The sequence below is a fragment of the Neofelis nebulosa genome, chromosome 5, assembly GCF_028018385.1.
Source record: "Neofelis nebulosa isolate mNeoNeb1 chromosome 5, mNeoNeb1.pri, whole genome shotgun sequence".
In the NCBI taxonomy this organism is placed as follows: Eukaryota; Metazoa; Chordata; class Mammalia; order Carnivora; family Felidae; genus Neofelis; species Neofelis nebulosa.
In genome coordinates, this window is record NC_080786.1 from 35,160,785 (window position 1) to 35,186,331 (window position 25,547).

The 25,547-nt window shown below is 50.1% G+C and overlaps 1 protein-coding gene across 1 annotated transcript; it reads right to left on the reverse strand.

Annotated features, from left to right (window-relative positions):
* Nucleotides 1-380: 380 nt before the first annotated feature.
* Nucleotides 381-24,612, reverse strand: RBP1 (retinol binding protein 1). The gene is made up of 4 exons (XM_058730035.1): nucleotides 24,384-24,612; nucleotides 23,754-23,932; nucleotides 2,482-2,583; nucleotides 381-626 (listed from the first exon to the last, which is right to left on the reverse strand). Exons 1-4 carry the CDS (start codon nucleotides 24,454-24,456, stop codon nucleotides 573-575), a joined length of 408 nt encoding a protein of 135 aa, XP_058586018.1. The 5' UTR covers nucleotides 24,457-24,612; the 3' UTR covers nucleotides 381-572.
* Nucleotides 24,613-25,547: the final 935 nt, after the last annotated feature.

Sequence of the window (25,547 nt, forward strand, 5' to 3'; positions counted from 1 at the left end):
ATCATTTTTAGAGCATCTCCTACGTGTATAGTATGGAGTTGGAGATCGGTGGTGGCTGCATCTCCTTACCTAGGCTTTAAGTTCCCAGGTGGAGGGCATTTTTTCCTGCTTCTGTGGCATTCACTACATTTTGGTCCTGACTAGACATGTACCATGCAAGGTATTTAACACGTGGATAACTGAATGTCAGCTCACACATCCTGAACCCAAGCCTGTGCACCTGGGGAAAGACCTTACAGGTGCAAGGTCAGGACTAAATCTGCAGGAGTGTGGGTGATATTTCTCCTTCAGCCCAGGGATGGCATCAGGAGAAGCTGGCTTCAGAAGCCCCAGAGAAAAAGTGAGCACAGTGGGGTTCTGAAGCTTCTTCAAAACAGATGTATTAAGCAGAAATCACTTTTATTGGGATGGCTTCGTTTTAAGGAAAAGAGAAGAGACAAAGCCAAGAGAGAGACTCTGCTAACAGATGCCTAGGAGTGGCTGGACATTTCTGCCCCATGCTGTGCAAAGGAGGGGATCCTGGCCCACACGTCCATGCCACTCATTCTTGGAGATCAAGGTCTGCTCAGGCTTCAGTGCACTTTCTTGAATACTTGCTTGCAGACCACACCCTGCACTCTCATCTCCTGAAACAAAAGCAGATGCTTGTCATTGGCCAGAGCAAAGTCACACTTGGGGCTCAGTGCATACAGGGGCAGGAACTTCGAAAATACTTAGCGCCTGCTGTTTCTCCTCAAGAGTTAGTTCGAACTAACCAATACCTTAGAAAGTCCGTTAAACTGGATCAATGGATGTTGGGCCCTGCTATGACCTAGGCAGGGCTGGCTGGGAAAAAAATGTGCTCAAAACGGGCCAGCAGGACCCTCTGATACCTCCCCTCCCCCTACTACACTCAAGGAGCCAAAAGGCTTTCAGAACCTCAGTCCTGAGCCCAAGACAGAGTCTGTGCCCAAGCTTGGAAGAAATTGGGCCCAGACACATGGCTTAACCCCCAGAGGATTCAGTAGGTCGCCAAGGCCAAAGCTGCAAACAGCGTGGAAATTTTAAGCTTCAGCTACACATTAGAGTACCTGGGGAGTCTGAAAAAATGCCTGGGTCCCAGGCTAGACCAGTTATATCAGTGTCTTAGTGGGTGGAGCCCTGGAATTGCTATTAGTAAAAGCTCCCAGGTAGTACTCAAATGCAGACCAGAAAGCTCATGCCTTGCTTACAGGACAGCCCCTGCTGAGTGGCCGGGGGGAATGACACACAGAGTGTCACCACACATTCCAAGTTTTGTTTTGTTCTGTTTTGTGTTTTGAAGGAGGCTGGAAATCTGAATATTTATGTGACATCTCCTAATTTTTAAATTGTTCCCTGAAGAAGGGTGAAGCTCCCTGATGGCCAAAGAAAAGAGGTCCAAGCCCTCCCCGCCCCCACCCCGCCATTTGCAACCTCTGGCATAGGGCCAGAGAACTACTGAGCTGAAAGAGCCAGTGGAGACCACATACCCATCTACCCTCATTGCTCTGCAGTCGAAATAGAGGCCTGGGAAGAAGACAGGCTCAAGGTCAGGCACTGCGTTAGCCTAATGCATCTGAAAATAATGCCCTCGTGCCTCTTCCCAGCATTCACACGGACTCGGATCTTTGCAGAACTCCTATGTGGTAGGATGGCATTTTGCAGGGGAGGCTTGAGGGAGGAAGGTACTTACTCAAAGGTACCCAGTGAGTCAAGAGTTGAAGAACCCAAGTCACCTGGACCAGGCTCTTTTCTCAGAAGGAAGGTAGCCGGGGAGTTCCAAGGGAAAAGGAGTGATGGGAGGTTTCCTTTTGGAGGACATGTGTTATTTTAGCTCTCCAGATGCTAAGCCCCTTCTTCTGGATTTGTGTGTACTATTCCCAGACAAAGGATGGAGTAGAAATGGCTTTGACCTGAGTTCCCAAGCCAGAGGCCCACACCTAGACTTCTGAACTGACAAAGGCTTCTCGTCCCCTGACCTAGAGTGTTGAGAAGCTTAAAGAATTCTCCTTGATTCTAGCCTGCCACAGCTTGGCCTGGTGAACACAGACATCATTTGGGAGCAAATTTCAGTTCTTCCATCTCCTAGCTGTGTAATTTGGATGTGCGCCCCCATGTTCTCATCTCCAGAATAGGACCCCTAATAGCAGCTGGCCCATAGGGCTGCTGAGAGGACAGAGAGAGATTATGGAATGCAAAATAGCTTAGCTCCATGTCTGATGCTTAGCAAACGCACCTCTGTTCCTCATGTCTCTGACTGGACAGCTGAGTCAGCCTAGACCTTGAAAACTCGGGGCTCAGTGTTTAAAATCACTCAAAGGTCTTCTTCAGGCCCTTGGAAGAGAAGTTTCAGAGCAGAACCAAGGCCCAGCCACAGAGTATTTTTCCAAGGTCCACTGGACCTCAACAGTGATTATAGTCTCTGGACCCTGTTCTGCCCCCCCCCCCCGGCCGCCCCCACCCCACACACCAGCAACCTACCAGGTGCAGCTCGTCACCCTCAATCCATTGGGTCCAGCCGCGTCCCTCCTTTTCCCCCTTCTGCACACACTCGAGCTTGTCCCCGTCCCAGCTCACCGTGGTCTGCCAAGCAAAGGAACAGGGTTGTCAGTCCTGAGCAAGCAGCCCCAACCTTGTTTACCCAGGGTGTGCTCAAGTCAATTTCATTACAGAACATTTGCAGCCTAACTCCGTCCACCATGTGTCTTATTACAACATGTAAATCAGTTTTATTTTATTTAATTATATTATTTTTTAACATTTATTTATTTTTTAGAGAGAGAGAGAGAGGGGCAGTATGCGAGCAGGGGAGGGGTAGACAGAGAGGGAGACACAGAATCCGAAGCAGGCTCCAGGCTCTGAGCTGTCAGCACAGACCCCATGCGGGGCTTGAACTCATGAACTCTGAGATCATGACCCAAGCCAAAGTCGGAAGCTTAAGCACCTGAGACATCCAGACATCCCTATTTTATTATTTGTTTAAGTATTTCTTTATTTTTGAGAGAGAAGAGTATGTGTGTGCGAGCAGGTTAGGGGTAGAGAGAGAAGGAGAGAGAGAAGCCCAAGCAGACTCTATATTGTCAGTACAGGGCCCGACGTGAGGCTTGACCTCACAACAGTGAGCTGACCTGAGCTGAAATCAAGAGTAGGGTGCTTGACCTACTGAACCACCCAGATGTCCCCTGGAAATCAGTTTTAACATTTACAAAAACTTCCCTAAATTTCACTTAAAGGGGTACTTAGGAGAGAAAAGGTCATCAGGGTGGGGCTCTCAGAGCTGGGGCTGAGAAGGGGGCTGGGAAAGGAGGAGGGGCTTCAGAAGGCTGAGTGCACCCCAGGTTGGCAGGGAGAGGCTACTGTGCAGGTGCAGTGGGCATTTCCTGTATTTGCAGCTACCCACCTCCCCTCGAACAGCCTTTCCATATGTGGCAATTGCACATTATGAGCCCTGCCTCCTCACTCCTGCAGTTAAGACTCCATTTGCCCCTTGTTCACTGTTTGGCTCTAGGCAGGTCCACCCTGTCACTGGGTGCCTGTGTTCCTGTCATAGGAAGGGGCCAGAGGCCATTCACTCACCGGCCTTGGTTTTACAGAGGCAAGTTTCTAGGATTCATGTGTTCCCGGCCACGTTCAGCTGTTCAGCTGATAGATAGTCAGCAACAGCCTGATAAGGATTTAGGAGAGAAGAAGTCTGGGAAATGAGTATGGAGTGAGTGGGCCACTCACTGGGCAGTGGGGACTACCTCCTCCAAACCCCTCAGCTCCCTCCAGGGCTCACTGATGACTGCTGCCCTCTGCTGTTAGGGTGAAGCCTGCAAGGCAACACAGGCACAGGGTGACAGGTGGAGCCAGTTGTGTGCAGGAGTAAATCAGACCTCTGGTCCTGGAACCTGTTTCCAGAGGGAGACGGAGATCAGGAGGACTTGGTGTGGGGACGTTCCTTTCTGGGGTCTAGAGATCACTCGGGGCACATGTCCAGCCAAAGAGAAGCTCCCACCTTCAAATGAGAACATAATGAAGTGGATGTCTGATGAGGTGTGTCATGGGCAAAGACCACTAATGACTCAAGCCACAAGACAAGATGCCCATTCACTGGGCACCCTGTCCATGCCGGGCTTATGAAGGGAAGTGGGGACTGAGAAATCAGACATTCCTCGACTTCAAGGAGCTCGTAAGAGTATTTGGCCTCCCCATCAACTGAACTTCTCTTTGTGTGTTTATCCTAAAGTCTACTCTGTATATTAAAGGCTCCAGACTCAGCCTGAGGCTGAGAAAAGATCGCTGGTCCCCAGTTACGCTATATACACTTCTGCCTTTGCCAGATACGTTAGAGTCAATAAGCATATTCAGGCCCTCCGTGCTGGAAAATACAAGAAATGCTCAAAGAAGAACATGGTAATAAAAAGAATACCTGTAATCTTGCCTCCTCAGAGGTAATTACTCTATCATTTTGGTGTGTTTATGTCCAGTATTTTGCTCTATGAATGCATATATATATTTCTGTTTTTAAAAAAATTAGGATTGCATCATTTATGGTTTTGGGCCCTAGTCTCTTCATTTAATGGAAGCAATTTTCCACTTCAATAAATAGTCCACATAAGCATTATTTTAATTGTTACATAATATTAAGGAAATAGCTACATAATTTGTGGCGCCCTGCAGAAAATGAAAATGAGGGGCTCTTTTAAAAAAATGTTAGGAATTTTAAGATGGTGGCAGACGAGCATTAAACCAAGCGAGGGGCCCTTCTGTGCCTTGTGACCTGTGTGACTGCACTTGGTCACAGGACCACGGAGCTAAGCCTGCTAGTATTACATCATATCCACACACTATCATTTAGTCCATTCTGTGTTCTTGGACATTTAAGTTATTTATTATTCTGTGCTATTATAAGTAAGACTGCCTGGAATAACCCAGTTTTGAACACATCAATTTCTTGGAGTACGTTTACAGAAGAATTGTAGCATTAAAGAGTATGCATATTTTTAAGACTTTGGATAACTACTGCCAGTTTGAGCCCCAGAAAGCTCACACCTGTTTACCGTCCAACATCAACGTCAGGGCACGAGCTTGAAAGAGATGTTCATTAATGGTAAGGCAGGCTTTGCTCCTGAACTAACATGTTACCCTTTCCAGATCATTTGACATCTTTTAATGGGGACCAGTTGGATACAAATAATAAAATACCTCAGCAAAAGAATGATGGATAGCAGAATTTCAGGCATCATGAGAGATGGAGGGATAGAGGGAGAGGGCAGAAGGATCTTTGGGCATAGAGAACCCTTTCTCAGAGCCCTACAATCAAGCCCATTAAAGGGAAGGATCCCTAACACACAAATGCTATGGCAGTTTCCAAAGGAGACACTTCCTCAACCCCAAATTCTTGTTGTCTCTGACCCCGGGTAAGTTGGACAGAACAGAGACTATTCTTGTCTGTACTGGATGTATACAGGGGAGGCTGAGCTCAGAGATGTTAAGGCAGTTTCTCAGGGTCACTCAGCTAACAAGGAAAGAATCTGGGCTGGAACATGAGGCTTGCAGGACTCTGTGACCCCCGTGTTTCCCAGCCTAGGGCAGGGCATCCAGCAGGTGTCTGCTAGAGTCTCTGGGGGCTGCACATACACACAGGCATTGTGCTCAGACTCTGAGAAGCTCCAGGAGAACACCCTTCAGTTCAGTCCAAACATTGTTGGGTGTGGGTGCTGAGAGCCAGAGATGGGTCCTAAAGAGATCACTGCTGAGAAGGTCAGATGGAAAAGTACCAGGCGGTTCCAGCCTGGTGTGGCTGGCGCTGGCGTTAGGGGAAACCCAGAGGCTGCAGTGCCTGGGAGGGCTCCTCATTCTCACAGGAAACATAAACTAGTTTTTGTTTTTAAGCGGCAAGGCATGCCAAACACAGTGCGTTAAGGACAAGCAGGCCAGTGCCGTAAAAGCTATCCTGGAGTTAAGGAGAGGGTGGGAACAGGGCTGGGGGACTAGACGGGGCCACAGCGCCAGGCTAAAAACTGGGACTGTGACCTGGAGCATGTTTCCAATGCCTGCCAGGGCCGCCTGCACCCGCAACACAGCCCACTGGCTCTGATCTCCTGGGTGGAACCCGTCGGCTGGGGAAGAAGCCGAGCTGTCCTCCAGGCTAAAAAGGGCAGGAAGCTCAGCCATCATGTACACAGGGCTCCTGGTACCTGCCCCCTCCCACCACCCACCCTCCACCTGTATCAGGTGGACCCAGTACTGTCAGCGATGAACACGTGCCTAGGAGTCAACAGACCTGGGATCTCAGTCTCTAGCCGTGAGGAATGACTGGGCAATGAGAGTAACCTCCTGAGCTTCAGTGCCCTCATCTGCAAAAGAGGGATTAATGGATCACATATTCACACCCTTGTGAAGTCCCCTCCTGCACAGACTCTGGGCTTGGCTTTGTGACTCGCTTTGGCCCACGGGACATTAGCAAGCACGAAGCATGCAGAGCTTTTATAAGCGCTTGTACGCCGGGGGCTTGGTCTTTCAGAACCCTCCCTTGTGGGAACCAAGTTGCCATGCTCTGAGGATGGCCAGGCTATCCTGGGGAGAGAGACCACGTGGAAAACCCTGGAGGACAAGAGAGAGGTTACCGCAGGAGAACTGAGGCACCCCAACTGAGCCTTCAGCTAAACATGCAGTCACATGGAACTCAAGAATTGCCCAATTGACCCACAGAATCAGGAGAATAAATGGACAATAACTAAAAGTCTTTTCTTTTAAGTTGGAAGTTTGTGAAGCCATGATGGATAGGCTGTTCATCATGGCTAAACGTTTCAGAAGCTCCTTCCCTTCCTGGAGACTTGGACCCAGGAGGAGACCTTGCAGGGGCTGCTTGCTGAGCTGGGCACCCAGGAGCACTGGGATGTCCACTGCCCTAAAACTTAATTGGTTTTTGTTCAAGCTGAAGATTTGGAGACTCTCCACTCATGGCAGTGATGGCTCCAAAACGGTGATTTAGTTCTCCCGCTTGGCTAGCTCATGTTCACTTTTGGTGGGAATGGATTTTTCTATTTAAGCTTTGTATCCTATGCGAATAAACCAGCCTTTCCCTAGAGGGCCAGATTTGTCCTAAGAACAGAAAAGAGGGGTGAGCAGTCAGGGAGGAGGATGGTTACCCAAGAACAGGAGAGGAGAAATAAAGAAAGAAGTAATGTTGGAAGGGGACTGGGTAACAAACAATGGTCACTTGTTTTCTTGTGATAACTCCTGATGACAATCTTCCCCAGGACCTAAGAACTCATCCTGTGACGTCCTCTGTGGTAAGAGCCAACCACCTTTGCTAGACCAGGAGCAGTGAAATCTGGGACAAGGATTTGGCTTGCCCTGTGAATGCCATGTCTGAAAGAGTCTTTAAGAGGTCATTCAATGCAGGTTCCCAGCTCAGGCACTCTCTACTGCTTAATCCCTTTAGCCAGGGTCTAATGGGGGAATTTCAGGCGAGAGAATGTTCCTGATGCTTTCCAAGTGGCATGGGAAGGCAGGTGCCTGTGGGGGCTGAGGTGGACACGATGCAAACCACAGAGATAGGCAGTGCTGTCTGTACCCCCACTGTGGGCTCTGGGACTCCACCTTGGAAACAAAGGGGAAGTCCGGCCACCTTCAATTTCTCTCCTCACTGCACAGACCACCTGCAAGTCTGCAAAAGGGTTGGAGTCCAGGGCAGCTGGTTGTAAAGTGAAGCCAGTCCAGTAACTTTTCTATTAAAAACAAATAACCTCTAACACTTTGGCTCTGTCAGCAGCTTTCCCAGAAAGACATGCACCAACAGATGAACGAAGACAGCTTTGCATCACTATGACAAGGGACTGTCACTTCAAAAGCCATTATTCAGCTCCCTGACCACTTAGAAACCCCAGCTGGCACGGCTGCATGGGGACCAGTGACACAGAAAACCCGGCTTCGGCAGGCAGCCTGAGGAAGCATGTCCCAGGGGTCCAGAGGCCCCCCCTTGCCCTGTGCAGGTGACCTATACTGGGAGTGACAGACTATTCACACTAAATGGACCCATCTCTTGTCAGTGACCTGGCCTGGTCCACAAATAGTGGGATTCATCTTGTCTCCCAAGAATTGTGACATTTGTTAAAGCTCCCACATGCCCCAAACACCCATTCCAACAAGCAGGGGGAGGATGGGTCACTGACCCCTCCACACTTGCCCACACAGCTCGAGGAAGCCCTGTACTTACGGACCCACCTCCCAGAGGCACCTGGGACTGCATCTTACTGTCTCTGTGGTTCCAGAGCCAGGTCAGAAGGGAGGTCTTATCCATAGTGCTTCTTTCTGCAAAGGTCAGAGCCAGGATTGACCCAGATCTGACTCCAAAGCCTGTGCTCTTTAAATTCTGGAGGGGGTGGGGGATTGAAAAACGAGACAGTGACTAGACACTTCCTGTACATGATGTGAATTGCTAAAAGCTGCAAATTGGCCATTGCTCCTGGAGTCTGATTTTAAAGTATGCTTCACCCTTTGAGGGTTCCTGGGACAATAAGACAGTTCACAGCCTCTGGTGCCTGTGTTAAATAAGTAAGTGGATGAGAAAAGTCAGGAAAGGTAAGAGGGAGCCTGTCAAATGCCAGGTACTTCCATGTTTCACTTGACTTTCAAGCTCTAGAGCTGATAAAAATTAGACCTAGTCAGGTAACCAGACTATGTCTCGTGGGGGTTATGGGCTGGGCCATCACCTGGACCCAGTTCTTTCTGGTGGAAAAGTCCAGTAGCTGCCCACGAGGCTCGGCCCGGTGAGCAGTGTGCTCACTCTCTTCTGATCCACTCCTAGGAGGCTGGTAATTATCTAAAATCAGCACATTCAGGGGAAAAGCCAATTCTCTCTAAAAGCAGATTAAAACTAAATTAATAAGGCCTTAACATGTGAACGAGTAATCAGAGACACAAAAGCTGTTATGAGCAACTACTATAAACCAGTAAAGCCACAACAAGGCCTCTGTGGGCATGAAAGAATGCGATTCTAATGCCATGAAGGAGCTAACCGCAAATGATAACACAACTCTTAGGACAAACAGAATGATAAAATATTATGGCTAATCTTGACGTGTCATTTTTAAAATTCCTTAAACATTCTGGAAAGCACCCAGGATCAACTTTAAAACAAGAAGCCCTCAGAGAGCTCAAGGCCCCATGAGGCCAAGGTTATGGATGGGGAGGAGGGAAATGGGGCTGGAGAAAGTCACAGGGCTCATGAGAAACTGTGCTCAGCCAATACAGGGACCCAGCACTGAGTGCCCCAATCTAGGTGCCCTAAGGCTGGGCTGGACCCAAGCTATGCCACAGAGCAGCTCAGCCTAAGGGGAAGGCAGATATGTAAACTGGCATTGACACCACTGGTGTTCTGAGTTGGGGGTGGGTGGTGGGTACCCAGCCCAGTGAAGGGACAGGGAAGGCTTTCTGGTGGAAGTAATAGCACCACTGTCATTGTCACCGTCACCATCATTACTCTAACAATATGTGCTGAATATTCACTATGCACTGGGCAGGGCAGGGTATTAAATACAGCCTGGGTTGTATCTTCCTGGAGCACTTCTCCCATTTTACAGATGTGGTGACTGAGCCTTTCAGGTCACCCAGCCACGAAGTGGGGAGATGAGATGTGAGTCTCACTGGACTAGAGTCCGTGTTTTTCCCTACTGTGCCCTGCAGTTACCTGATCTAAGCTGATCTTCGAATGAGCAGTAGGATTCTCCAGCGTGGTTCTGTGCAAGGAAACATCTAGCAATCATGCGCTCGACACCTGCACACTAGCCTTGGGTGCTGAAAACAGAGGCAGGTGAGGCGAGCATCCTACTCTCAAGAGCAGACAGACTATTAGAGAAGAAGACAAGCAGAGAATTCCAACCGGATGGCAAGTGCTGAGTTGAGGCAGGTGATGGTAGTTGCCGAAGTGGGAAGGCATCTCATCAGTCTCTGGAATGGGGACAGAGATCTATCAGGGAAGGCTTCCTGGAGGGGATAATCACTGCTGGAATTAATGCTGGAATTGACACCAGAAAACACCACGGGAGTTAGTTAAGAAGTAGAAGTTGGAAAAGAGGAACGAGGGAATCCCAAACAGAGGAACAGCCTGGACAGATGCAGGGAGGCCGGAGGCTGCATGAGTGAGGCTTCTAAATGAGCTTTGCCCAGCTGGACTCTCTTGGCATGACCCTCCCCAAGGATCCTGACCCTGCTCCTCCAAGCCCAGAATTTACTGGGGAGAGGACTCAGCCTCTCTTTTCCCTCACTTTACATCTTGGCGGCTCCAACCAGCCAGACCTGAGCAACGGACAGTCCGGATGTTTGCTTATCTGGCAGGCAGAGCCAGCCTGCTACTTGAGCCAGGGCAGGGAATCAGCTTGTTATCAAGTCCACAGGGCGGGTGTGTGTGTGTGGGGGGGGGGGGGGCTGTTGGGAGGTGGCGGGGGAGGATGTACAGTAAAGGAGGGGCCATCCTGCCAGAGTGCTCGGAGGGACTCTGAAAGGCAGAGTCCACCAGAACCTCGTCACTTCCACAAGAGCCTCTGGTTTCTACTTCTTATCTCTCAAGGCGAACAGAAGCACACAGCTCCCAGAAGATAAGAGATGCTAGCTCAGTAGCTGAAGAGGAGTCAGCAGGTCGGGATCTCTCGACTGAGAGCTCTTTGGGGTCTGGGATCCTTTTAGTCACTGCAGGATACCAAGCCCTACCACAGAATCTAAGGCAGGGAAAATGCATATCACCATTTGCTGAATGAACGAACAAATGGCAGAAAAACATTGTAGGGGTACTCTTGCAATGAGCACATTTTTATTTTCAGATAATGTAGCCGTCTTCCAAAGATGAGCTGTACAGAACTGCGTTAGCCGTTGTGTGACACTGGCCTGAAATGCTGAGTCCTAGAGCACTTAGCCGTCACGCCCAGGGCCACACAAGCCAGGAAGAGTGCCAATCATGGTTTCAACCCCCTTCTGCCCAACTCGGAACCCACAGCCTGCTCTCTGTTACCCCACGAGGATCTTGCCGCCATGGATGCTCTTGCTGCTAAACAGTACCCGGCAGGCTATGGGCCGGCTTGCCTGCCTGATCTGGGCATTTGCGGGGGTGGGGGGTTGTGGGGGGCCTGGTGACAGTCTTGGAGAGATGCAGGCCCGAGCCCCAATCCATCCCTACCTAGCAGAGAGACCCTGAGCAACGTGCCCCACCTTCTGAGCCTCCATTTCTTCATCTGCAAAGTGGGGCTGAATGTCCTGCCGCAGAACAAGAGCATCAGGATGAAATGAACCAAGGGGTTGCAAGGACCCATTCAGTGCTGGACACAGCAAACCCTCCATAAGCAGTAGCTCCCTCTGCCATTGGCTTTGCCCAGCCTGTTCTCTCCGGCTGTGGACAGGCACGCGCCCTTGCAGGCCAGCTTGCATGAGGTAGCTCTGCCAGCTCTTCTCTGGGTGGCCGGGTCACCCACACACATGTCACCACCTCTAGAATTTGTCTTCTGGAGAACCCAGGTTACACGATGAAAGAATTAACAGTAACAGCTCATACTGATGGAGGTGACAATTACAGGCTTTCCCTCATCTAATCCTCATTGCGGAGTAGTAGGGATCCCTTACTTTATAATTATCCCCATTTCACAGACAAGCAGAGGCATGGGGAGGTGAAATAACTTGTTTCATGCCCAGTTGGCAAGTGGCATAGATGAGACTCCAAAGACGATGGTCTGGCTCCAGAGGTGAACCGGTTATGACTCAGCCAGGTTCTGCCGCAGTAAGAGCTGGGCCGTGGACAGCCTCCACCGTTGAGAATGAGATGCAAATCAGACCCCCACTCCTCTGCACCTGACAATTCCATCCCTGACCCCGCTACCTCACTGGGGACACTGCATTTGACATTTCAAAAGCCTCACAGAGAAATTATTCCAGAGTTGTGACCCTTAACATAACAAGGATGCCACCTCTCTCTGGTAGCAATCTGGACTCAAGACTGCCAGGATGCCAATTTGGGCTCCACCAGCTCTCTCTGCTCAGTCAAGCGATATTGGTGCCGGCTTTCATTTTCTTCACATAGAATAGAGGAAGAATTTTGGCATCTTCATTACAGAATCGTGAGGCTTAAAAGAATTAATGCATGGAGGGACACCTAGGTGGCTAAGTCGGTTAAGCGTCGACTCTTGATTTTGGCTCAGGCCATAATTTCATGGTTGGCTGAGTTCGAGCCCTGCATTGGGCTCTGTGATGACAGCATGGAGCCTGCTTGGGATTCTCTCTTTCCCTCTCTCTCTTCACCTCCCCTGCTTTCTCTCTCTCTCAAAGTAAATAAAAAACATTAAAAAAAAAAGAACTAATGCATGGAAAGTGTCTAGAATCCCTGGCACATGGGAAATACTCAACAAACACTAGCTATTATCAAGTGGCAAATGGATCTTGCAGTGATATGATCTACCAGTTATACTGCTTGAAGTTCTATTATTTTTATGTAACACTCTTATGACAAACACACTGGAGCCTTCTGTGCTAGGCACTGGACATGCAAAGTGTGGGTTCCACTGTCTAGAATCTCAAATCGATTAATAAGTGTCACAGGTGCCCTGGGAGCAATGGCTGCAGAGAGCGACAGTGAAGCAAAAGGAAAGGATGAATGAGGTGGGATGAGGAGTCAGGACAAGGTTGGTGGAACAGTCAAGCTCGGGCTGGTCTTCACCAATGGGTAATTATTCTTCCAAGGGAGAAAGAAGGGGACTTATCCCAAGGAACAGAGAGATGCCAAGGAGGAGGGCAAGTGAAGGCAAATGGTGGGATGGGGCCAAGGATATGGGGTGGGTAGGGATTGGAGCTGGAGCCATGTCCTGAAAAACCCAAGGCACCTCTGGCCTTTGCCTGCCAACCCTGGGGAGCTCCTGGGCAGTTGAGCCAGGGAGTGATACAATAAGATTCCCATTTCAGAATGTGAACGATAGGGTGAAGTGTTGAGGATGGTGGAAGGGAGATCAGTGTGAAGAAGTAACTCATGGTAAGAATATCCAATGGAATAAAGGCAGTCTCTTCAGCAAGTGGTGCTAGGGAAACTGGACAGCAACATGCAGAAGAATGGACCCGGACCACTTTCTTACACCATACACAAAAATAAACTCAAAATGGATGAAGGACCTGAACGTAAGACAGGAAGTCATCAAAATCGCAGAGGAGAAAGCAGACAAAACCTCTTTGACCTCGGCGACAGCAACCTCTTACTCAACACGTCTCTGGAGGCAGGGGAAACAAAGGCAAAAATGAACTATTGAGACCTCATCAAAATAAAAAGCTTCTGCACAGAGAAAGAAACAATCAGCAAAACTAAAAGGCAGCCAATAGAATGGGAGAAGATATTTGCAAATGACATATCAGATAAAGAGTTAGTATCTAAAATCTATAAACAACTTACCAAACTCAACACCTCCCCCCCCAAAAAAAGACCCCAAATAATTCAGTGAAGAAATGGGCAAAAGACATGAATAGACACTTTTCCAAAGAAGACATTCAGATGGCCAACAGACACATGAAAAAATGCTCAACATCACTTATCAGGGAAATACAAATCAAAACCACAGTAAGATACCACCTCATACCAGTCAGAATGGCTAAAATTAACAACTCGGGCAACAACAGATGTTCGCGAGGATGTGAAGAAAGGTGAACTCTTTTGCACTGCTGGTGGGAATGCAAACTGGTGCGGCCACTGGGGAAAACAGTACGGAGGTCCCTCAAAAGTTAAAAATAGAACTACCCTACAGCCCAGCAATTGCACTAGTAGGTATTTATCCAAGGGATACAGGTGTGCTGTTTCAAAGGGACACATGCACTCCAATGTTTATAGCAGCACTATCAACAATAGCCAAAGTATGGAAAGAGCCCAAGTGTCCATCAACGATGAATGGATAAAGATGTGGTATACACACACACACACACACACACACACACAATGAAGTATTACTCAGCAATCAAAAAGAATGAAATCTTGCCATCTGCACCAACATGGGTGGAACTAGAGGGTATTATGCTAAGCGCAATTAGAGAAAGACAAATATTATATGACTTCATATGTGGAATGAAGTGGAATTTAAGATACAAAACAGATCAAAGTAAGGAAAGGGAAGCAAAAATAATATAAAAACAGGGAGGGGGACAAAACATAAGAGACTCTTAAATACACAGAACAAACTGAGGGTTGCTGGAGGGGTTGGGGATGGGGGCATGGGCTGAATGGGTAAGGGGCATTAAGGAGGGCACTTGCTGGGATGAGCACTGGGTGTTATACATAAGGAACGAGCCACTGGAATCTATTCCTAAAATCATTATTGCACTATATGCTAACTAACCTGGATATAAATTAAAAAGTAAAAATAAATTTATAAAATGAAAAAAAAAAGAATTCTTGTAAAGTGCTGAGCCTATTGCACAGGAGTAAGCATAAGAGGTGTTAATAATTATTGTTATTATTACAGGCAAGAGATATTCAGAGAAGTGGGGATGGGGGAAGGGGAAAGAGATGCTAAGAAGCAGAATCTACCGAACTTGTTGACTTGTTGCCCATAAACACTTTCCATTTATCTTCACGGTGATCATTTACATGGCAATGCAGTGGTCTGTGGAATCAAAAAGCCACAGTTACTCTAACCACCTGTGGTTATGTGGCACTTAGGAACACCAGCAGGAGGCGGCCAGTTCTGCAAACCACACAGAGTCTGGAGTCAGAGAGGTGTGAAGTTGAATCCCAAGGCTATGGTTAACCAGCGATGTGACACAGGACCCGAGGGTCCCTGTCTGTAAAACGGGAGTAGCACCTCCTCTCCGGGACTGTTGGAGGATTAAATAATATATGTAAAGTGCAAGGGCAGAGCCGGCCACACAGAAGCCCCCAGATGGTGGCTGTGCTTATATGTAGGTTGGGGAGGGTTATTAACCACACAGCTACAAACAAATACCTTTGGACAAATAGACGTGGCTTTCCTTTGAATGATTTTCTTGGAGTGTAATCACATAAGTGGGATCTCGGAGCCAAAGAGTGAGATGATGTTTCTGACTCACTGCACACTGTCAGACAGGATTTCCCCAGCCCCTCATTTCCTGTATGCAGAGCCAGGTATGTTGTGAGGACGGGTAAGGGTGGGTTTTGCAGCCTGGGTTCTCCTCCATCTCTACCCTCACACCTTTCATGCCCATCTTGTTCATACAGTTCTTCCCCAGTCTCCTCTGCTGTCCTTGGCCCCTCAGGTCAGGAAAGAAAGAAGGGGCGGCGGGGGGGGGGGGGGGGGGTGGAGGAAGGACAGACTCACCAATCACCCTGTATTAAAGACAACCAGCCCTCTAAGGTATTTGCTGGTTAAAGGAAACACCTAGAAAAGGCTTGGGATATTTAACCAAAATAAATGTGCTCTAACGTTGGAATTTCAGGCATCATAACGGAGACCTGGAGTTTTCGTTTGGAGGACAAGGGGTGGTGTGTATGTGTACGTGTATGTGTGTGTGTATGTGTATGCACGCATGCTCTAGCACAGATCAATTTGTGCAACACAGATGAGCCACACCAATGCTTCCCAGGGACGAAGCCATCGTGACTCAGGCACAGAGCTGGTTGGCAGAGTTTTCAGCCAACTCCAAGTCAAATACGAGTAAGTCCTCAAGCCCACGTGAGAGGTTACAATAGGACCTGAGCTGCAGGGCTGGTTACATGAGAAGCTTCCCACGGGGCCAAGGGGACCGGAAGGCAGTCATCAGCTTACAGCCTCCGGATGCCAGGAGGGGAGGGCAGAGGGGGTTTCCTGCTCACTCAGGTCTTCTGGATCCAGGCCTGGCGACCGCTTCAACCAAGAGAATATGGCAAAGTATCGCTATGTGACTTTGGAGGCGAGGCAGATCACAACACTGTCATACCCTTTTGCCTCGTGCTCTCAGCCCTCTCACTCTCGGGGCCCAGCTGCCGTGTCCTGAGGAAGCTCAAGCAGCCAGGAGACAGTGCGTGTGAGGGGCCACACGGAATGTGGGTCTTCCAGCTCCCTGCAGACAGGACATGCCGTGGGGACCACCCACCCCCCCTTTGCCCAAATTGCAGACTCGTGAACAAAATAAACAGCTGCTATTGCTTAGAGTTTTGGAACACTGGGTTTTGGAGTGGTTTGTTACACAGCAATAGAAAAATGAAATAACTCATCACCATACATAATTGTCACAATAATCTCATCAGTGCTATGACCCCCGGCTCATTTTTATAGATGACAGATAAAGTACCTTCGCCAAGGAAACACAGCTGGAAGGTGGGTCCCAGATTCAAATCCGGATCCACCTCGAGGCCAAAGCTCCTAAGTGCTCTGTCGTAGCCCGTCCTTGTTCACACACACACTACTGGGGTCTTTTACCCGGGGGCTCAGTTGCAGACCATCATGGGTCGCTGCCAGTTTGGTGTCCCCAGGCAGACTCCATCCGCAGGGACTGGACTGCACGTCTCCACTTTCATCCAGCCCCCAAAACTAGGCAGCCGGGGCCCCGGCGCAGGCTTGTTACACTGAATCATGACCAGCACATCACAGGATCCTGGGCGCGGGCCAGGCTGCTTCCTCATTTTTCTTTCTCAGGAGTTATCAAAAGCCCAGTCTTTGAACCAGCAGCATCAGCAGCATCTGGGAGCTCATTAGAAAAACATGTTCTTGGGCTCCACCGCAGACCTTCCGATTTTGGAAACTTAGTGGGGTGGGCCGCTCAAGTTTGAGAACTCCTGCTCTAACTATTGATGTGGTTCTTTAACCCATGATCTGTGGGCTCTGTCTGAAGATGTCTTTAGTGACAGGAAACTGGTTCACACAGCCTCAGGGGGAAGAAAGGGAATGCCCCGGCTGGCTCAAGTACACCGAAAGTCTTGGAGATGTGCTGGTGTCAGGGGCTCCAGCAAATCCCCAGTGTTGCAGCTTCTCTCTCTAATTTCTGCTCCTCTGCTGGCCTCATCTTTCTCTTCTGTTGGATTGCTCCACACGGCCATGGGAGATGGCATCCCACCAGCTTATGAACTTTAGAAGGACTAGGACACAGCTCTCCGCCAGCGTCCCTAAATTAAACCCCGGGAAAAGGTGAGATGAGGCAATCCTGTGACAGGTCACGGGACACGGTCATCACCCTGGTTTAAGGTGCCCAACCCACGAGAGACAGTGTACCATGACGTGCAGCTCCACTAGAGCCTATGAGGTGAGTAAGGGAATACCTCCCACCAGAAGAGGAGGTGTTTCTTTGGGTGGGTGGGGAGAGCAATGTCGGTCAGAAAAACAAACAGCAGTAACTCCCCCAACCAACACTGGGCCACCGTCAACGATTATGCTTTGCCTCTAGTCTAAGGCATCACAAGGGCTTTTGGTCCCTTATTGCACACAGTGTTGTGGCTTCACAAGGCACTGTCCCCTGTGCTATCTCCATGGTCCTCTGAATTTGCCTTGTGAGACAGCAATCATGATGCCCATTTTGCAGATGTGAAGACAAAGGCAGTGTGTCCAGTCATTTAAGGTCACTGTCAGTTGGGTAACGGAGGATTCAAGCCCAGATGTCGGCCTCTAGGACTAGCACTGCTGTCCACACCCCCATGCCTTGTCAGTACTGTGCGCTCACCTCCAGCCTGCGATGGGCTCACAATAAGGACCTGAGGTGCGGGCCCTCAGCAGAGCTCTGAGGGAGACCTTGTAATACAGACCTTTATAAATAGACCAGTTAGAATCCTTCCTCTGCCACCAGCTGGCTGGGACCTGGGGTCAAAAAGGTTCTTCACCTCTCTGAGCCTCAGATTCTCATCCGCAAAATGGGCATAATGACACATAGAGAACTGCATCTGTTGTGGAGACCAAAAGAGAAAAAGTGCTAAAATCATTCGGTGCAGGCATGGTGCTTGGTAAAGACTTAGGGCTTGTTATTTTTCTTTGTTCCTGCCTAACAAAAAACAAAACCTAACACAACAGTGTGATTCTTGAAAGCTACTTTGTGCATTTTATTTGGGTTGCTTAAATTCTTCTTTTTGTAATCCTCAAAAGCATGCTGCTGACACCGATTTCAAAGGTCGGAGAACTTTAGCTAAGACATGAAAGAGACTCCGTGTTTCCATTCTGGAAAGGACCCAGCAGAGGGCTGGGGGCCTGATCTGTGGCCCTCGGAAGGTTCCCCAGTCTGAGGGCGTTCACAGCTCTGTGGTCCAGGGAGTTAATTGTGCCATCGGCATTGTGTTCTTTAAAATATGAACCAGAAAAAAACCCATTAATGAGACAAGAACAGGATCAGAGAGCTGGCAAGAGTTTAAACCAAAGTGTTAACAGCAGTTTCGTGGATTTCATGTATTACCATATATAATTAGATGGATGGATGGATGGATGGATGGATGGAAGGAAGGAAGGAAGGGAGGAAGGAAGGGAGGAAGTCAGGGTAGGAAGGGAAGGAAACACAGATGGTTAAAAGAGAGAATTCAGAAAATCTATAAGCACGGACATGGAAAGATGCCTAAGAAGCAGCACTGAGTGAGAAAACAAGGAGCCAAGGACTGGATTTCTTTCTTTCCTTCCTTTTTTTTTTTTTTTTTAAACTGATCAATAGATAGACAGCTTCTATATTCGAGGAAGATTTCCGACAGATCCACCAGAAACGGGAGCGGTGATACCCTCTGGGAGGTGGGAATGAGGCCAAGTAGGGGAAGGGGCCCTTTCCTTTGCAGTCCACTCTCTCCTTCACTATTTGAATTCTCTTTTTCCCTTTACAATAAAAACAAAGAAAGCAACAGAGGGGTGGAGGGCCGCAAGCCGGAAGGCAGGCTCTGCAGAAGGGGTCATCCTGAGTTCACAGCTGGAGCTGAGGGAGAAGCCTCAGCCTGGGCAAGAGGCACCAGACTCCCAAATGAACAAAGGTGCCCCCTCCAGGGAAAACCGGCCCCAGTGTCCGAGGTGGGATGACAAAGGGCCCTTCTGCCACCACTGCGCGGAGCCAGGCTCATGGCTGTGATTCCGACCCAGGCTGTCTTCTGCCACAAAAGCTGCTCATGCTGGGGACAGCTGGGAACAAAGAAGTCCATCATTCTTCATTCCAAGGGATTCCTTGGCCTGAGTGGGGAACACTATCTGGGGTTGAGGAGAGCCCTCCTCCTGCAAGCCCTCCCACCCTGCCAAAGCTACCTGTGCTGGATTTAATACGTGATATTGGCTTCAAACTGGGCCCGAGATTTGCTTTTAATGGATAAAAGGCATGCAGGCGGCAACGGAGAAAAGCTAAGCCCAGTCTTCACACATTTCCGCCAAAATGACAGTCCCTGCTGCCTTCAGGTCACATAAAATCTGAATAGGACAGACTGGAAATGTGAGCTGAGTGATCCCAGGCCACACAAATCTGCATCCTCCACCTCTCACTCTGGGGACAGACTGCTGAGCCATTCCAGGTGGCTCTGGGCCTGGATGGCAATGTCTCCGGGGGGGTCAGATGATGGACCAAACCAGCTGGTGGCCCGGGGCCCTCTGCAGCTGACTGTATGGTTTTCCAGTGTCTCCAGAGATGCACGGACACAGAGATGTTTCGCTCCTCCAGAGCAGGGGTTCTCGAACTTCAGCCGCATCAGAGCCATGTGGCGCACAAACCGAGCCCCAAGCCACCGGCCCCACCCAGACTTTCTGATTCCGTAGGCCAACAGTGCGGCCGGAGAATTTGTGTTTCTAACAAGTTCGTGCGCTCCTGTGGCTGGTGTCTGCTTCAGGACACTTTAAAGAACTCTACTTTAAAGAACCCACAGTGCAAACAAAGACAAAGGGCTCCTTGATCCTGGACTTCAGGTTAACAGAGCAGGGTGAGGCCTGGGCAGTGTCCCATCTAAAGGGACAGCTCTGACAATGCCCCAGGGGTCCACACAGCACAGGAAGAAATGGGCAGCCAGTGTTTTCAGCCATCTTGATTTTGTTGGTAAGAACAGGCAGAAATATGGATTTTTCTATGAAATCTTACAATCTTTGGCAACTGGCTCTGAAAATTTTCAAACACTGTGCAGGCCAAACAAAAACACATCTGCAGGCCAGATTTCACCCTCTGGCTGCTGTGCTAGAGCACACATAATGTTCCCATAGAAAAGCAGAATCGGAGGTCTCTGAGCCAGCAAGCCCCTGGGCCCTTAGGGAAGGATGTCAGTCTGACCAAACCTCTCCCGGCAAGGGGTCCCTGCAGCCTGTCAGGGTCACACGCAGGCTCCCTACTGGGTCCTCATCACTCCTGTCTTCCCCAGTCACATCTGGCACTCTGGTATTTGTGGACTACACGTCTCCCACCTCCCAGGCCCTCTCACAACCAGGCCTTTTTGGACTCCTAGGCCTTCACACACACGGCTCCCTCTGTCCAAAATGCACTTTTCCCATCTCTGCATATGCCCTAATGCTTACTTGTCTTTCAAGGCCCCCCTCAACCAGGCAACTTCACTGACCACTGCTCCCTCACCCCTCTACACTGTGTTCCTCAGCTCACTGTACTGCCATCACTGAAAAAAAAATGGCCTGGGTGTTCCAGAAGGCCTTGCTGCCTTCTGTGTCTCCAGGGCTGAGCCCAGAGGCCAAGGTGGGACAGGTCTAAAGTAGCATTTACCAACTTCTGTTCTCTTGGCCTTGGCCTTCCTCTTGTCCCCTTTCTGCTTGCCTGGCTATTTCCTGTCTATCCTTCAAGCCACAGTTCAGACTACTTCCTGTGAGAACCTTCCCTGACCTCCCAGATCCGGGGGGGGGGGGGGGGGGGTGCCTCTCTGGCTGTCCTGCCCCCACCCGCATGCTATCACAGGATGTCTGGCCTCCCCCACTGCCCTGAGCTCTATGAGGGCAGGAATCTTGTGCAATTCGTCTCAGTAACACAGGGGTTGCAAAGATATGGGTAAGCACCATAAAATGCTTGTCGGACCAAGAAAGGAATGAACAAAACAGATGAACAATCCCAGGTGAGAAATGAGACCCTTGTGATGTGCTGGGAAGGAAATGTTAGAATCCAGCCAACTTGGTGCCGAGAACAGATTGGCCTCCTCCTGGCCACTGCTCCCGGCTGGTGGGTGCCGGAGTGTGTAGAGCAGAAGGGGCAGCGGTAAAAGTTAGCTTTGGCAACTGCCTGGCCCAGGACCCCAGGGGGACTTGGAGACCTCAGCCCCTGCGGCCTCTTGGCAGGCAGCTCCTCTGGCCCTTGCAAGCCTCAGGCTGGACAGTCGCTACAATTCGATTATCCTCCGCCCTCCCCTGGCTATGCTCTTCACCGTAGGCTTCCATCCAGCTGGCAGCCAGAGAAGGACTTCTCTGCAATGCAAAGGGTCAAGGGAAGGCCGGAGCAGAGAGGCCGTCCACCCCCCCAACAGCACCAAGGTGAGTGAGTGCCATACACTTGGGAAAGGGGCGCCCGGAGTCCTGGGACAGCAAAGGTGACCATGAGTCCTAGTCCAATGTCATTAGTTTGCCCAGCTGCTGGGCTCCCTGATCTGCTCACCTGGGTTGTCCTGATGTCTTAATGCTGAGTTGAGAAAAGGAGGAGGCCATGTGCCCCTTCCTTTGTGTTTGAAACCTTCGCTTCTTCTACCCCTTTCCTCTTGGGTAGAAGCCACCTCCTCCAGAAGTCCTTCTGGGTTCCCCTCCTCTAGGTGCTTCCCTTTGTCACCACTAATCACACTATGTTCTCTCTGTGTGTCTGTCTTCACCACAAAGACTGTGAGTTCCTGGCACATCAGGGATTGTGACACCCTCCTCCACGTCCCTGTGCCTGGGGCCGTGATTAGTGTCTGAGAAACGCGGTAGGTGCAGTGTAGTGGTTAATGGCAGGGACTCTGGAGCTGACAGACCAAATTCAAACCCTCCCTCGGCTACTTACTTAACCTCCCCAACGTCACACAACAAGAAATCTTGCCTCAGTTTTCTTATCTGTGAAATGGGGTTGAAAGCGGTATTGTGAAGACTGGGTTAAAATAAAATGGGAATAGTACGTGGTAACAGTATGTGGTGCACAGTAAGCACTCAACAAGCACTGGCTAGTATTACCAGGTGATCAACATACGTCTCACGCAGTAATGGATGAGGGAGGGAAAGCAAGATGGAAGGCAATTAGCCAAGTAAGTACAAGAGGGCACATTCCAGAGGCTGCAGTGACCTAAAACAAACAGAGATGTCTGATGTGCTCTGTGAGTACCCTAAGAGTGAGCTGCGGACAAGAGGTGTCCTTAGTTCCATCCAGCAGGCCAGGGAACAGATCGTGGACAGTAATCTGGAAGGCAGAGCCCTCACCTTACCGAGGCAGACCCTGCTGCCGGTCTCCTTTCCCACTGCGAGCCTCTCTGAGGATTAAGAGGCCCTGGGCCTTCTTAAGGCACCAACTGACATGTTCTTACACCAGTATCAGCCTCTCCAAGGACACTCCCTGCTGGCTACCCCCTCTTCTGCCATCACTCCAAACAGCAGACTCGACATCAACTCCTGACTACCTTCGGATGAATCAACAAGCTGGGGGTGAGTAGTCCAGGCCTGGGATTCCACACTCTGGCACCTTCAACCACAGCCCCAGCAAACCTCTGCCATCTGGCTTCTGCAAAGGTGACCGGCAGACAGGGGCCTGGCAGGGAGCAGAAGGGTGAGCTTCAAAGTGCAAAGGCCTAGGGTTCAAATCCCATCTCTTACAAGTCTCTTCCCCTCTTGGAGCCTCAGTCATTGTATATTATGGGGTCATGGATCTCTCCCTCATTGGGCTATGGTGTAAAATAATGGTGTGGTGCAGGGCACACAGCAGACCCTCAGTAAATGTTGGGAGGGGGAAGGGAGATGGTGGGGGGGGGGGCGCTCCGTCAACAAGCAAAGCAGGTCCCTGGGGGTGAGCATACAATACTAGCTCTGGACCCAAGACTGAAAGGGATGCTGGGAGCACCCAGACCTTCCAGTGACCCAAGAATGTTGATAGAGACTTGGGGCTGACCTTCTAGAATTTCCTGTGGAAACGCTAATTGGGGTCTCTGGGTCATCAGCTTCCCACCCTTGGGGATAGGCTGCTCACTTCCCTCCCCCTCCTGCAGGAATGCTTCCTCTAGCCTGGGCCACCATGGCAATGACCTACTGAGTAGGGGTTGGCTGCAAGGTTCAAAGGAAGCTCAGCAGGCAGTGGAATATAGGGTGGGGAAGGGGAGGGCCAGGAGCCAAATCCCAGCTCGGGACAAGGTGGGGCAGGTCAGAGGCTTTAGGGAGATCACGATATCCCCTGCTTCCTAGAATGGCTTCATGCTAGGCTATACAGGAAGTTTTACACTTCAAAAGAGTTCCCTGTGTTTCTTTCCTCCTTTCCTTCAGCCTTCCTCCACCTGGCCCTAGTACAGGCAGAGGAGAAGAGAATCAACAGACTTGACTAGAATTCCAGCCCAGCCCCTCCCTAGCTACTCTGGGCATGTTACTCATCTCTTTGAGACTGTTTCCTCATCTGTAAAATGGTTATACTCCTACCACCCTCATAGGTTGTCGTGAGGATTAGATAAAGTCAAATGTATGAAACATCTGGCTCAGTGCCCGGACACAACAGAGACTCAACAATCTGCAGCTTTCATATCCATCATTATCCTGTTTGGGCAGAGGGAGATGCTTGATAAGTGGGTGCTGCCTACCTTGAGGGCTGGGAGTATGAAGATCCTTGGTCCCTAAGAACATAAGGGCCCTCGCCTCCCTCCCAAAGGAAGTAGTCCAGACTTCGGTCAGGCCCCCTGGGCAGGAGATGCCCTGGTGTATGCAAATCCTCACCATGCACTTGCGGTCATCTATGCCCGTCAGATCCTCCTCAAACTCCTTCCCAACCTGGAAGTCCATGATATAGTTTCTGAAAGTGCTCAGCGTGCGGATGATCATATGGTCGCCGTCCTGCACAATCTCTTTGTCTGGCTTCAGCAAGTTGGCAATTTTGCGCAAGGCCACGTTGACATCTGCAGGGGATGAGGGGGTAGAGGGGACAGAATTGGCAGGAAAATTCAGATAACTGTCTCCAAGGTAGCGGGGTCCCAGGAGCCGGCTCCTCCCCGGGGCAGCACCATTGGGGTTTCCTGTTCGCTTAGCGCTGTCTCAGCCAGCAACCGGTTCTGCGCATTCTTTTTTTTTGCAACAAAGTTTTCTGGCCTTATGCTGACCCTGTACCAACAAAACCTAGCAAACTAGACCCAGCTTTCCTAATGAAGTTATCCAAGTCTAGAGGCAACTATCAGATGTTTACCACCAATTAGTCCTAACAACCCCCACTCTCCAAGTTGGCGGCCGAAGTCCTTTCGCTGGCCGGCGCACGGGGCGGCGGCTGGCCCAGGCAGAGGCAGGCGGGCCCTCGGGAGGGCTCTGCGGGGCCCAGCCCTCGTCCCCGAGCGGCCGGCCGGGGCAGCAGCTTACCGAGAGCGCGCAGGTACTCCTCGAAATTCTCGTTGGCCAACATCTTCCAGTACCCGGTGAAGTCGACCGGCATTTCGCGGGCTACTGGGGCGGGACGGCCACGGAGCAGGCAGGCGCAGCTGCTACCGACGCGGTCGGGTGGTGGGCGGCCCGGAAATGTGCGCCCGCCGGGGGCAGGGGGCTGCGAGGGGCGGCGACAGCTGGATTCCAGGCGCGCACAAAGCCCGCGGGAGGAGCCCTCGCAGCCGTCGCTCCGCCCCCTTCGCGGGGGCGGGGCGGGGGCAGGGGGCGTCGGAGGGCCAGGTTTGTCTCTGGCCTGCGGCCACCTTCATTCAGTGACCTGAAGGTCACTTCCAGATGGAGGAGGAGATGGGGGTGAGGAGGGGGGAGGTGCTTTAGTGGCTTCAAGTCTGGTTCCTGAGGGATTCCTTCCAACGCCTTGAACGTCTCACATTCAGCAGCCACTTAAGGGTTAACAAACAGTCTCGGAGGGTTTGCCGGAGTGATTAGGAAAGGAGCTGGTCACTGATCTTTGCTCCTGGCCAGTCGGGCTGGTGAGCGGCCAGGGTCAGAAAAGCTGGGGAGTTGTATTCTGGGCGAGAAAAGTGGGCACATTTCCACATCCCTCCCCCAAATAAAAGCAAGGTTGATGTTGTTTAAAGTTAAGTATGGCTGAAAAGGCCCTCTGGGTGGTTACGATACAAAGAGAAGTTTGAGATCCCCTGCTTTATGCAAATGTAAGCAATGATCAATATACTGTTGATTTTTTGCCTCCCTTTTCATCTAATGGCAGCGAAGTATTCCGTAGTGTTCTTCTCACTGTGCTTTTTTCCAGTTAATATATTCCAGAGACCTTTCTACTTCTATACATAGAAAATGTCATTCTTTGGCGGGATATTCCATTGTTTATCTAGCTTGCCCACCACCGATGGACATTTATTTTGTTTCCAATCCTTTGCTCTTAGAAACAGTTCCACAGTGAAGATCTTTGATCACATTTCATTTCCCACTGGGTGGGTATGTCAAAGTGCTTTAAAACCTCTGCCTTTGCCAGTAAAGAGATGACATAATCATGTGGGTTGACTTTTTGACCTTCCATTAAAGACTAAGTATCTCTTATAAATTGCTTCTTGCACAAATCAAAGCCTGGGTGACAGCAGGTAC

Excerpts from the sequence above, each read along its gene's own strand:
- RBP1 (XM_058730035.1), bottom strand. The coding sequence starts at position 24,456 with ATGCCGGTCGACTTCACCGGGTACTGGAAGATGTTGGCCAACGAGAAT. Across the intron at positions 2,584-23,753 it reads TAGATGACCGCAAGTGCATG|ACCACGGTGAGCTGGGACGG; the intron begins GTGAGGATTTGC and ends TTTGCTTGGCAG. Across the intron at positions 627-2,481 it reads AGGGTGACGAGCTGCACCTG|GAGATGAGAGTGCAGGGTGT; the intron begins GTAGGTTGCTGG and ends CTTTTGTTTCAG.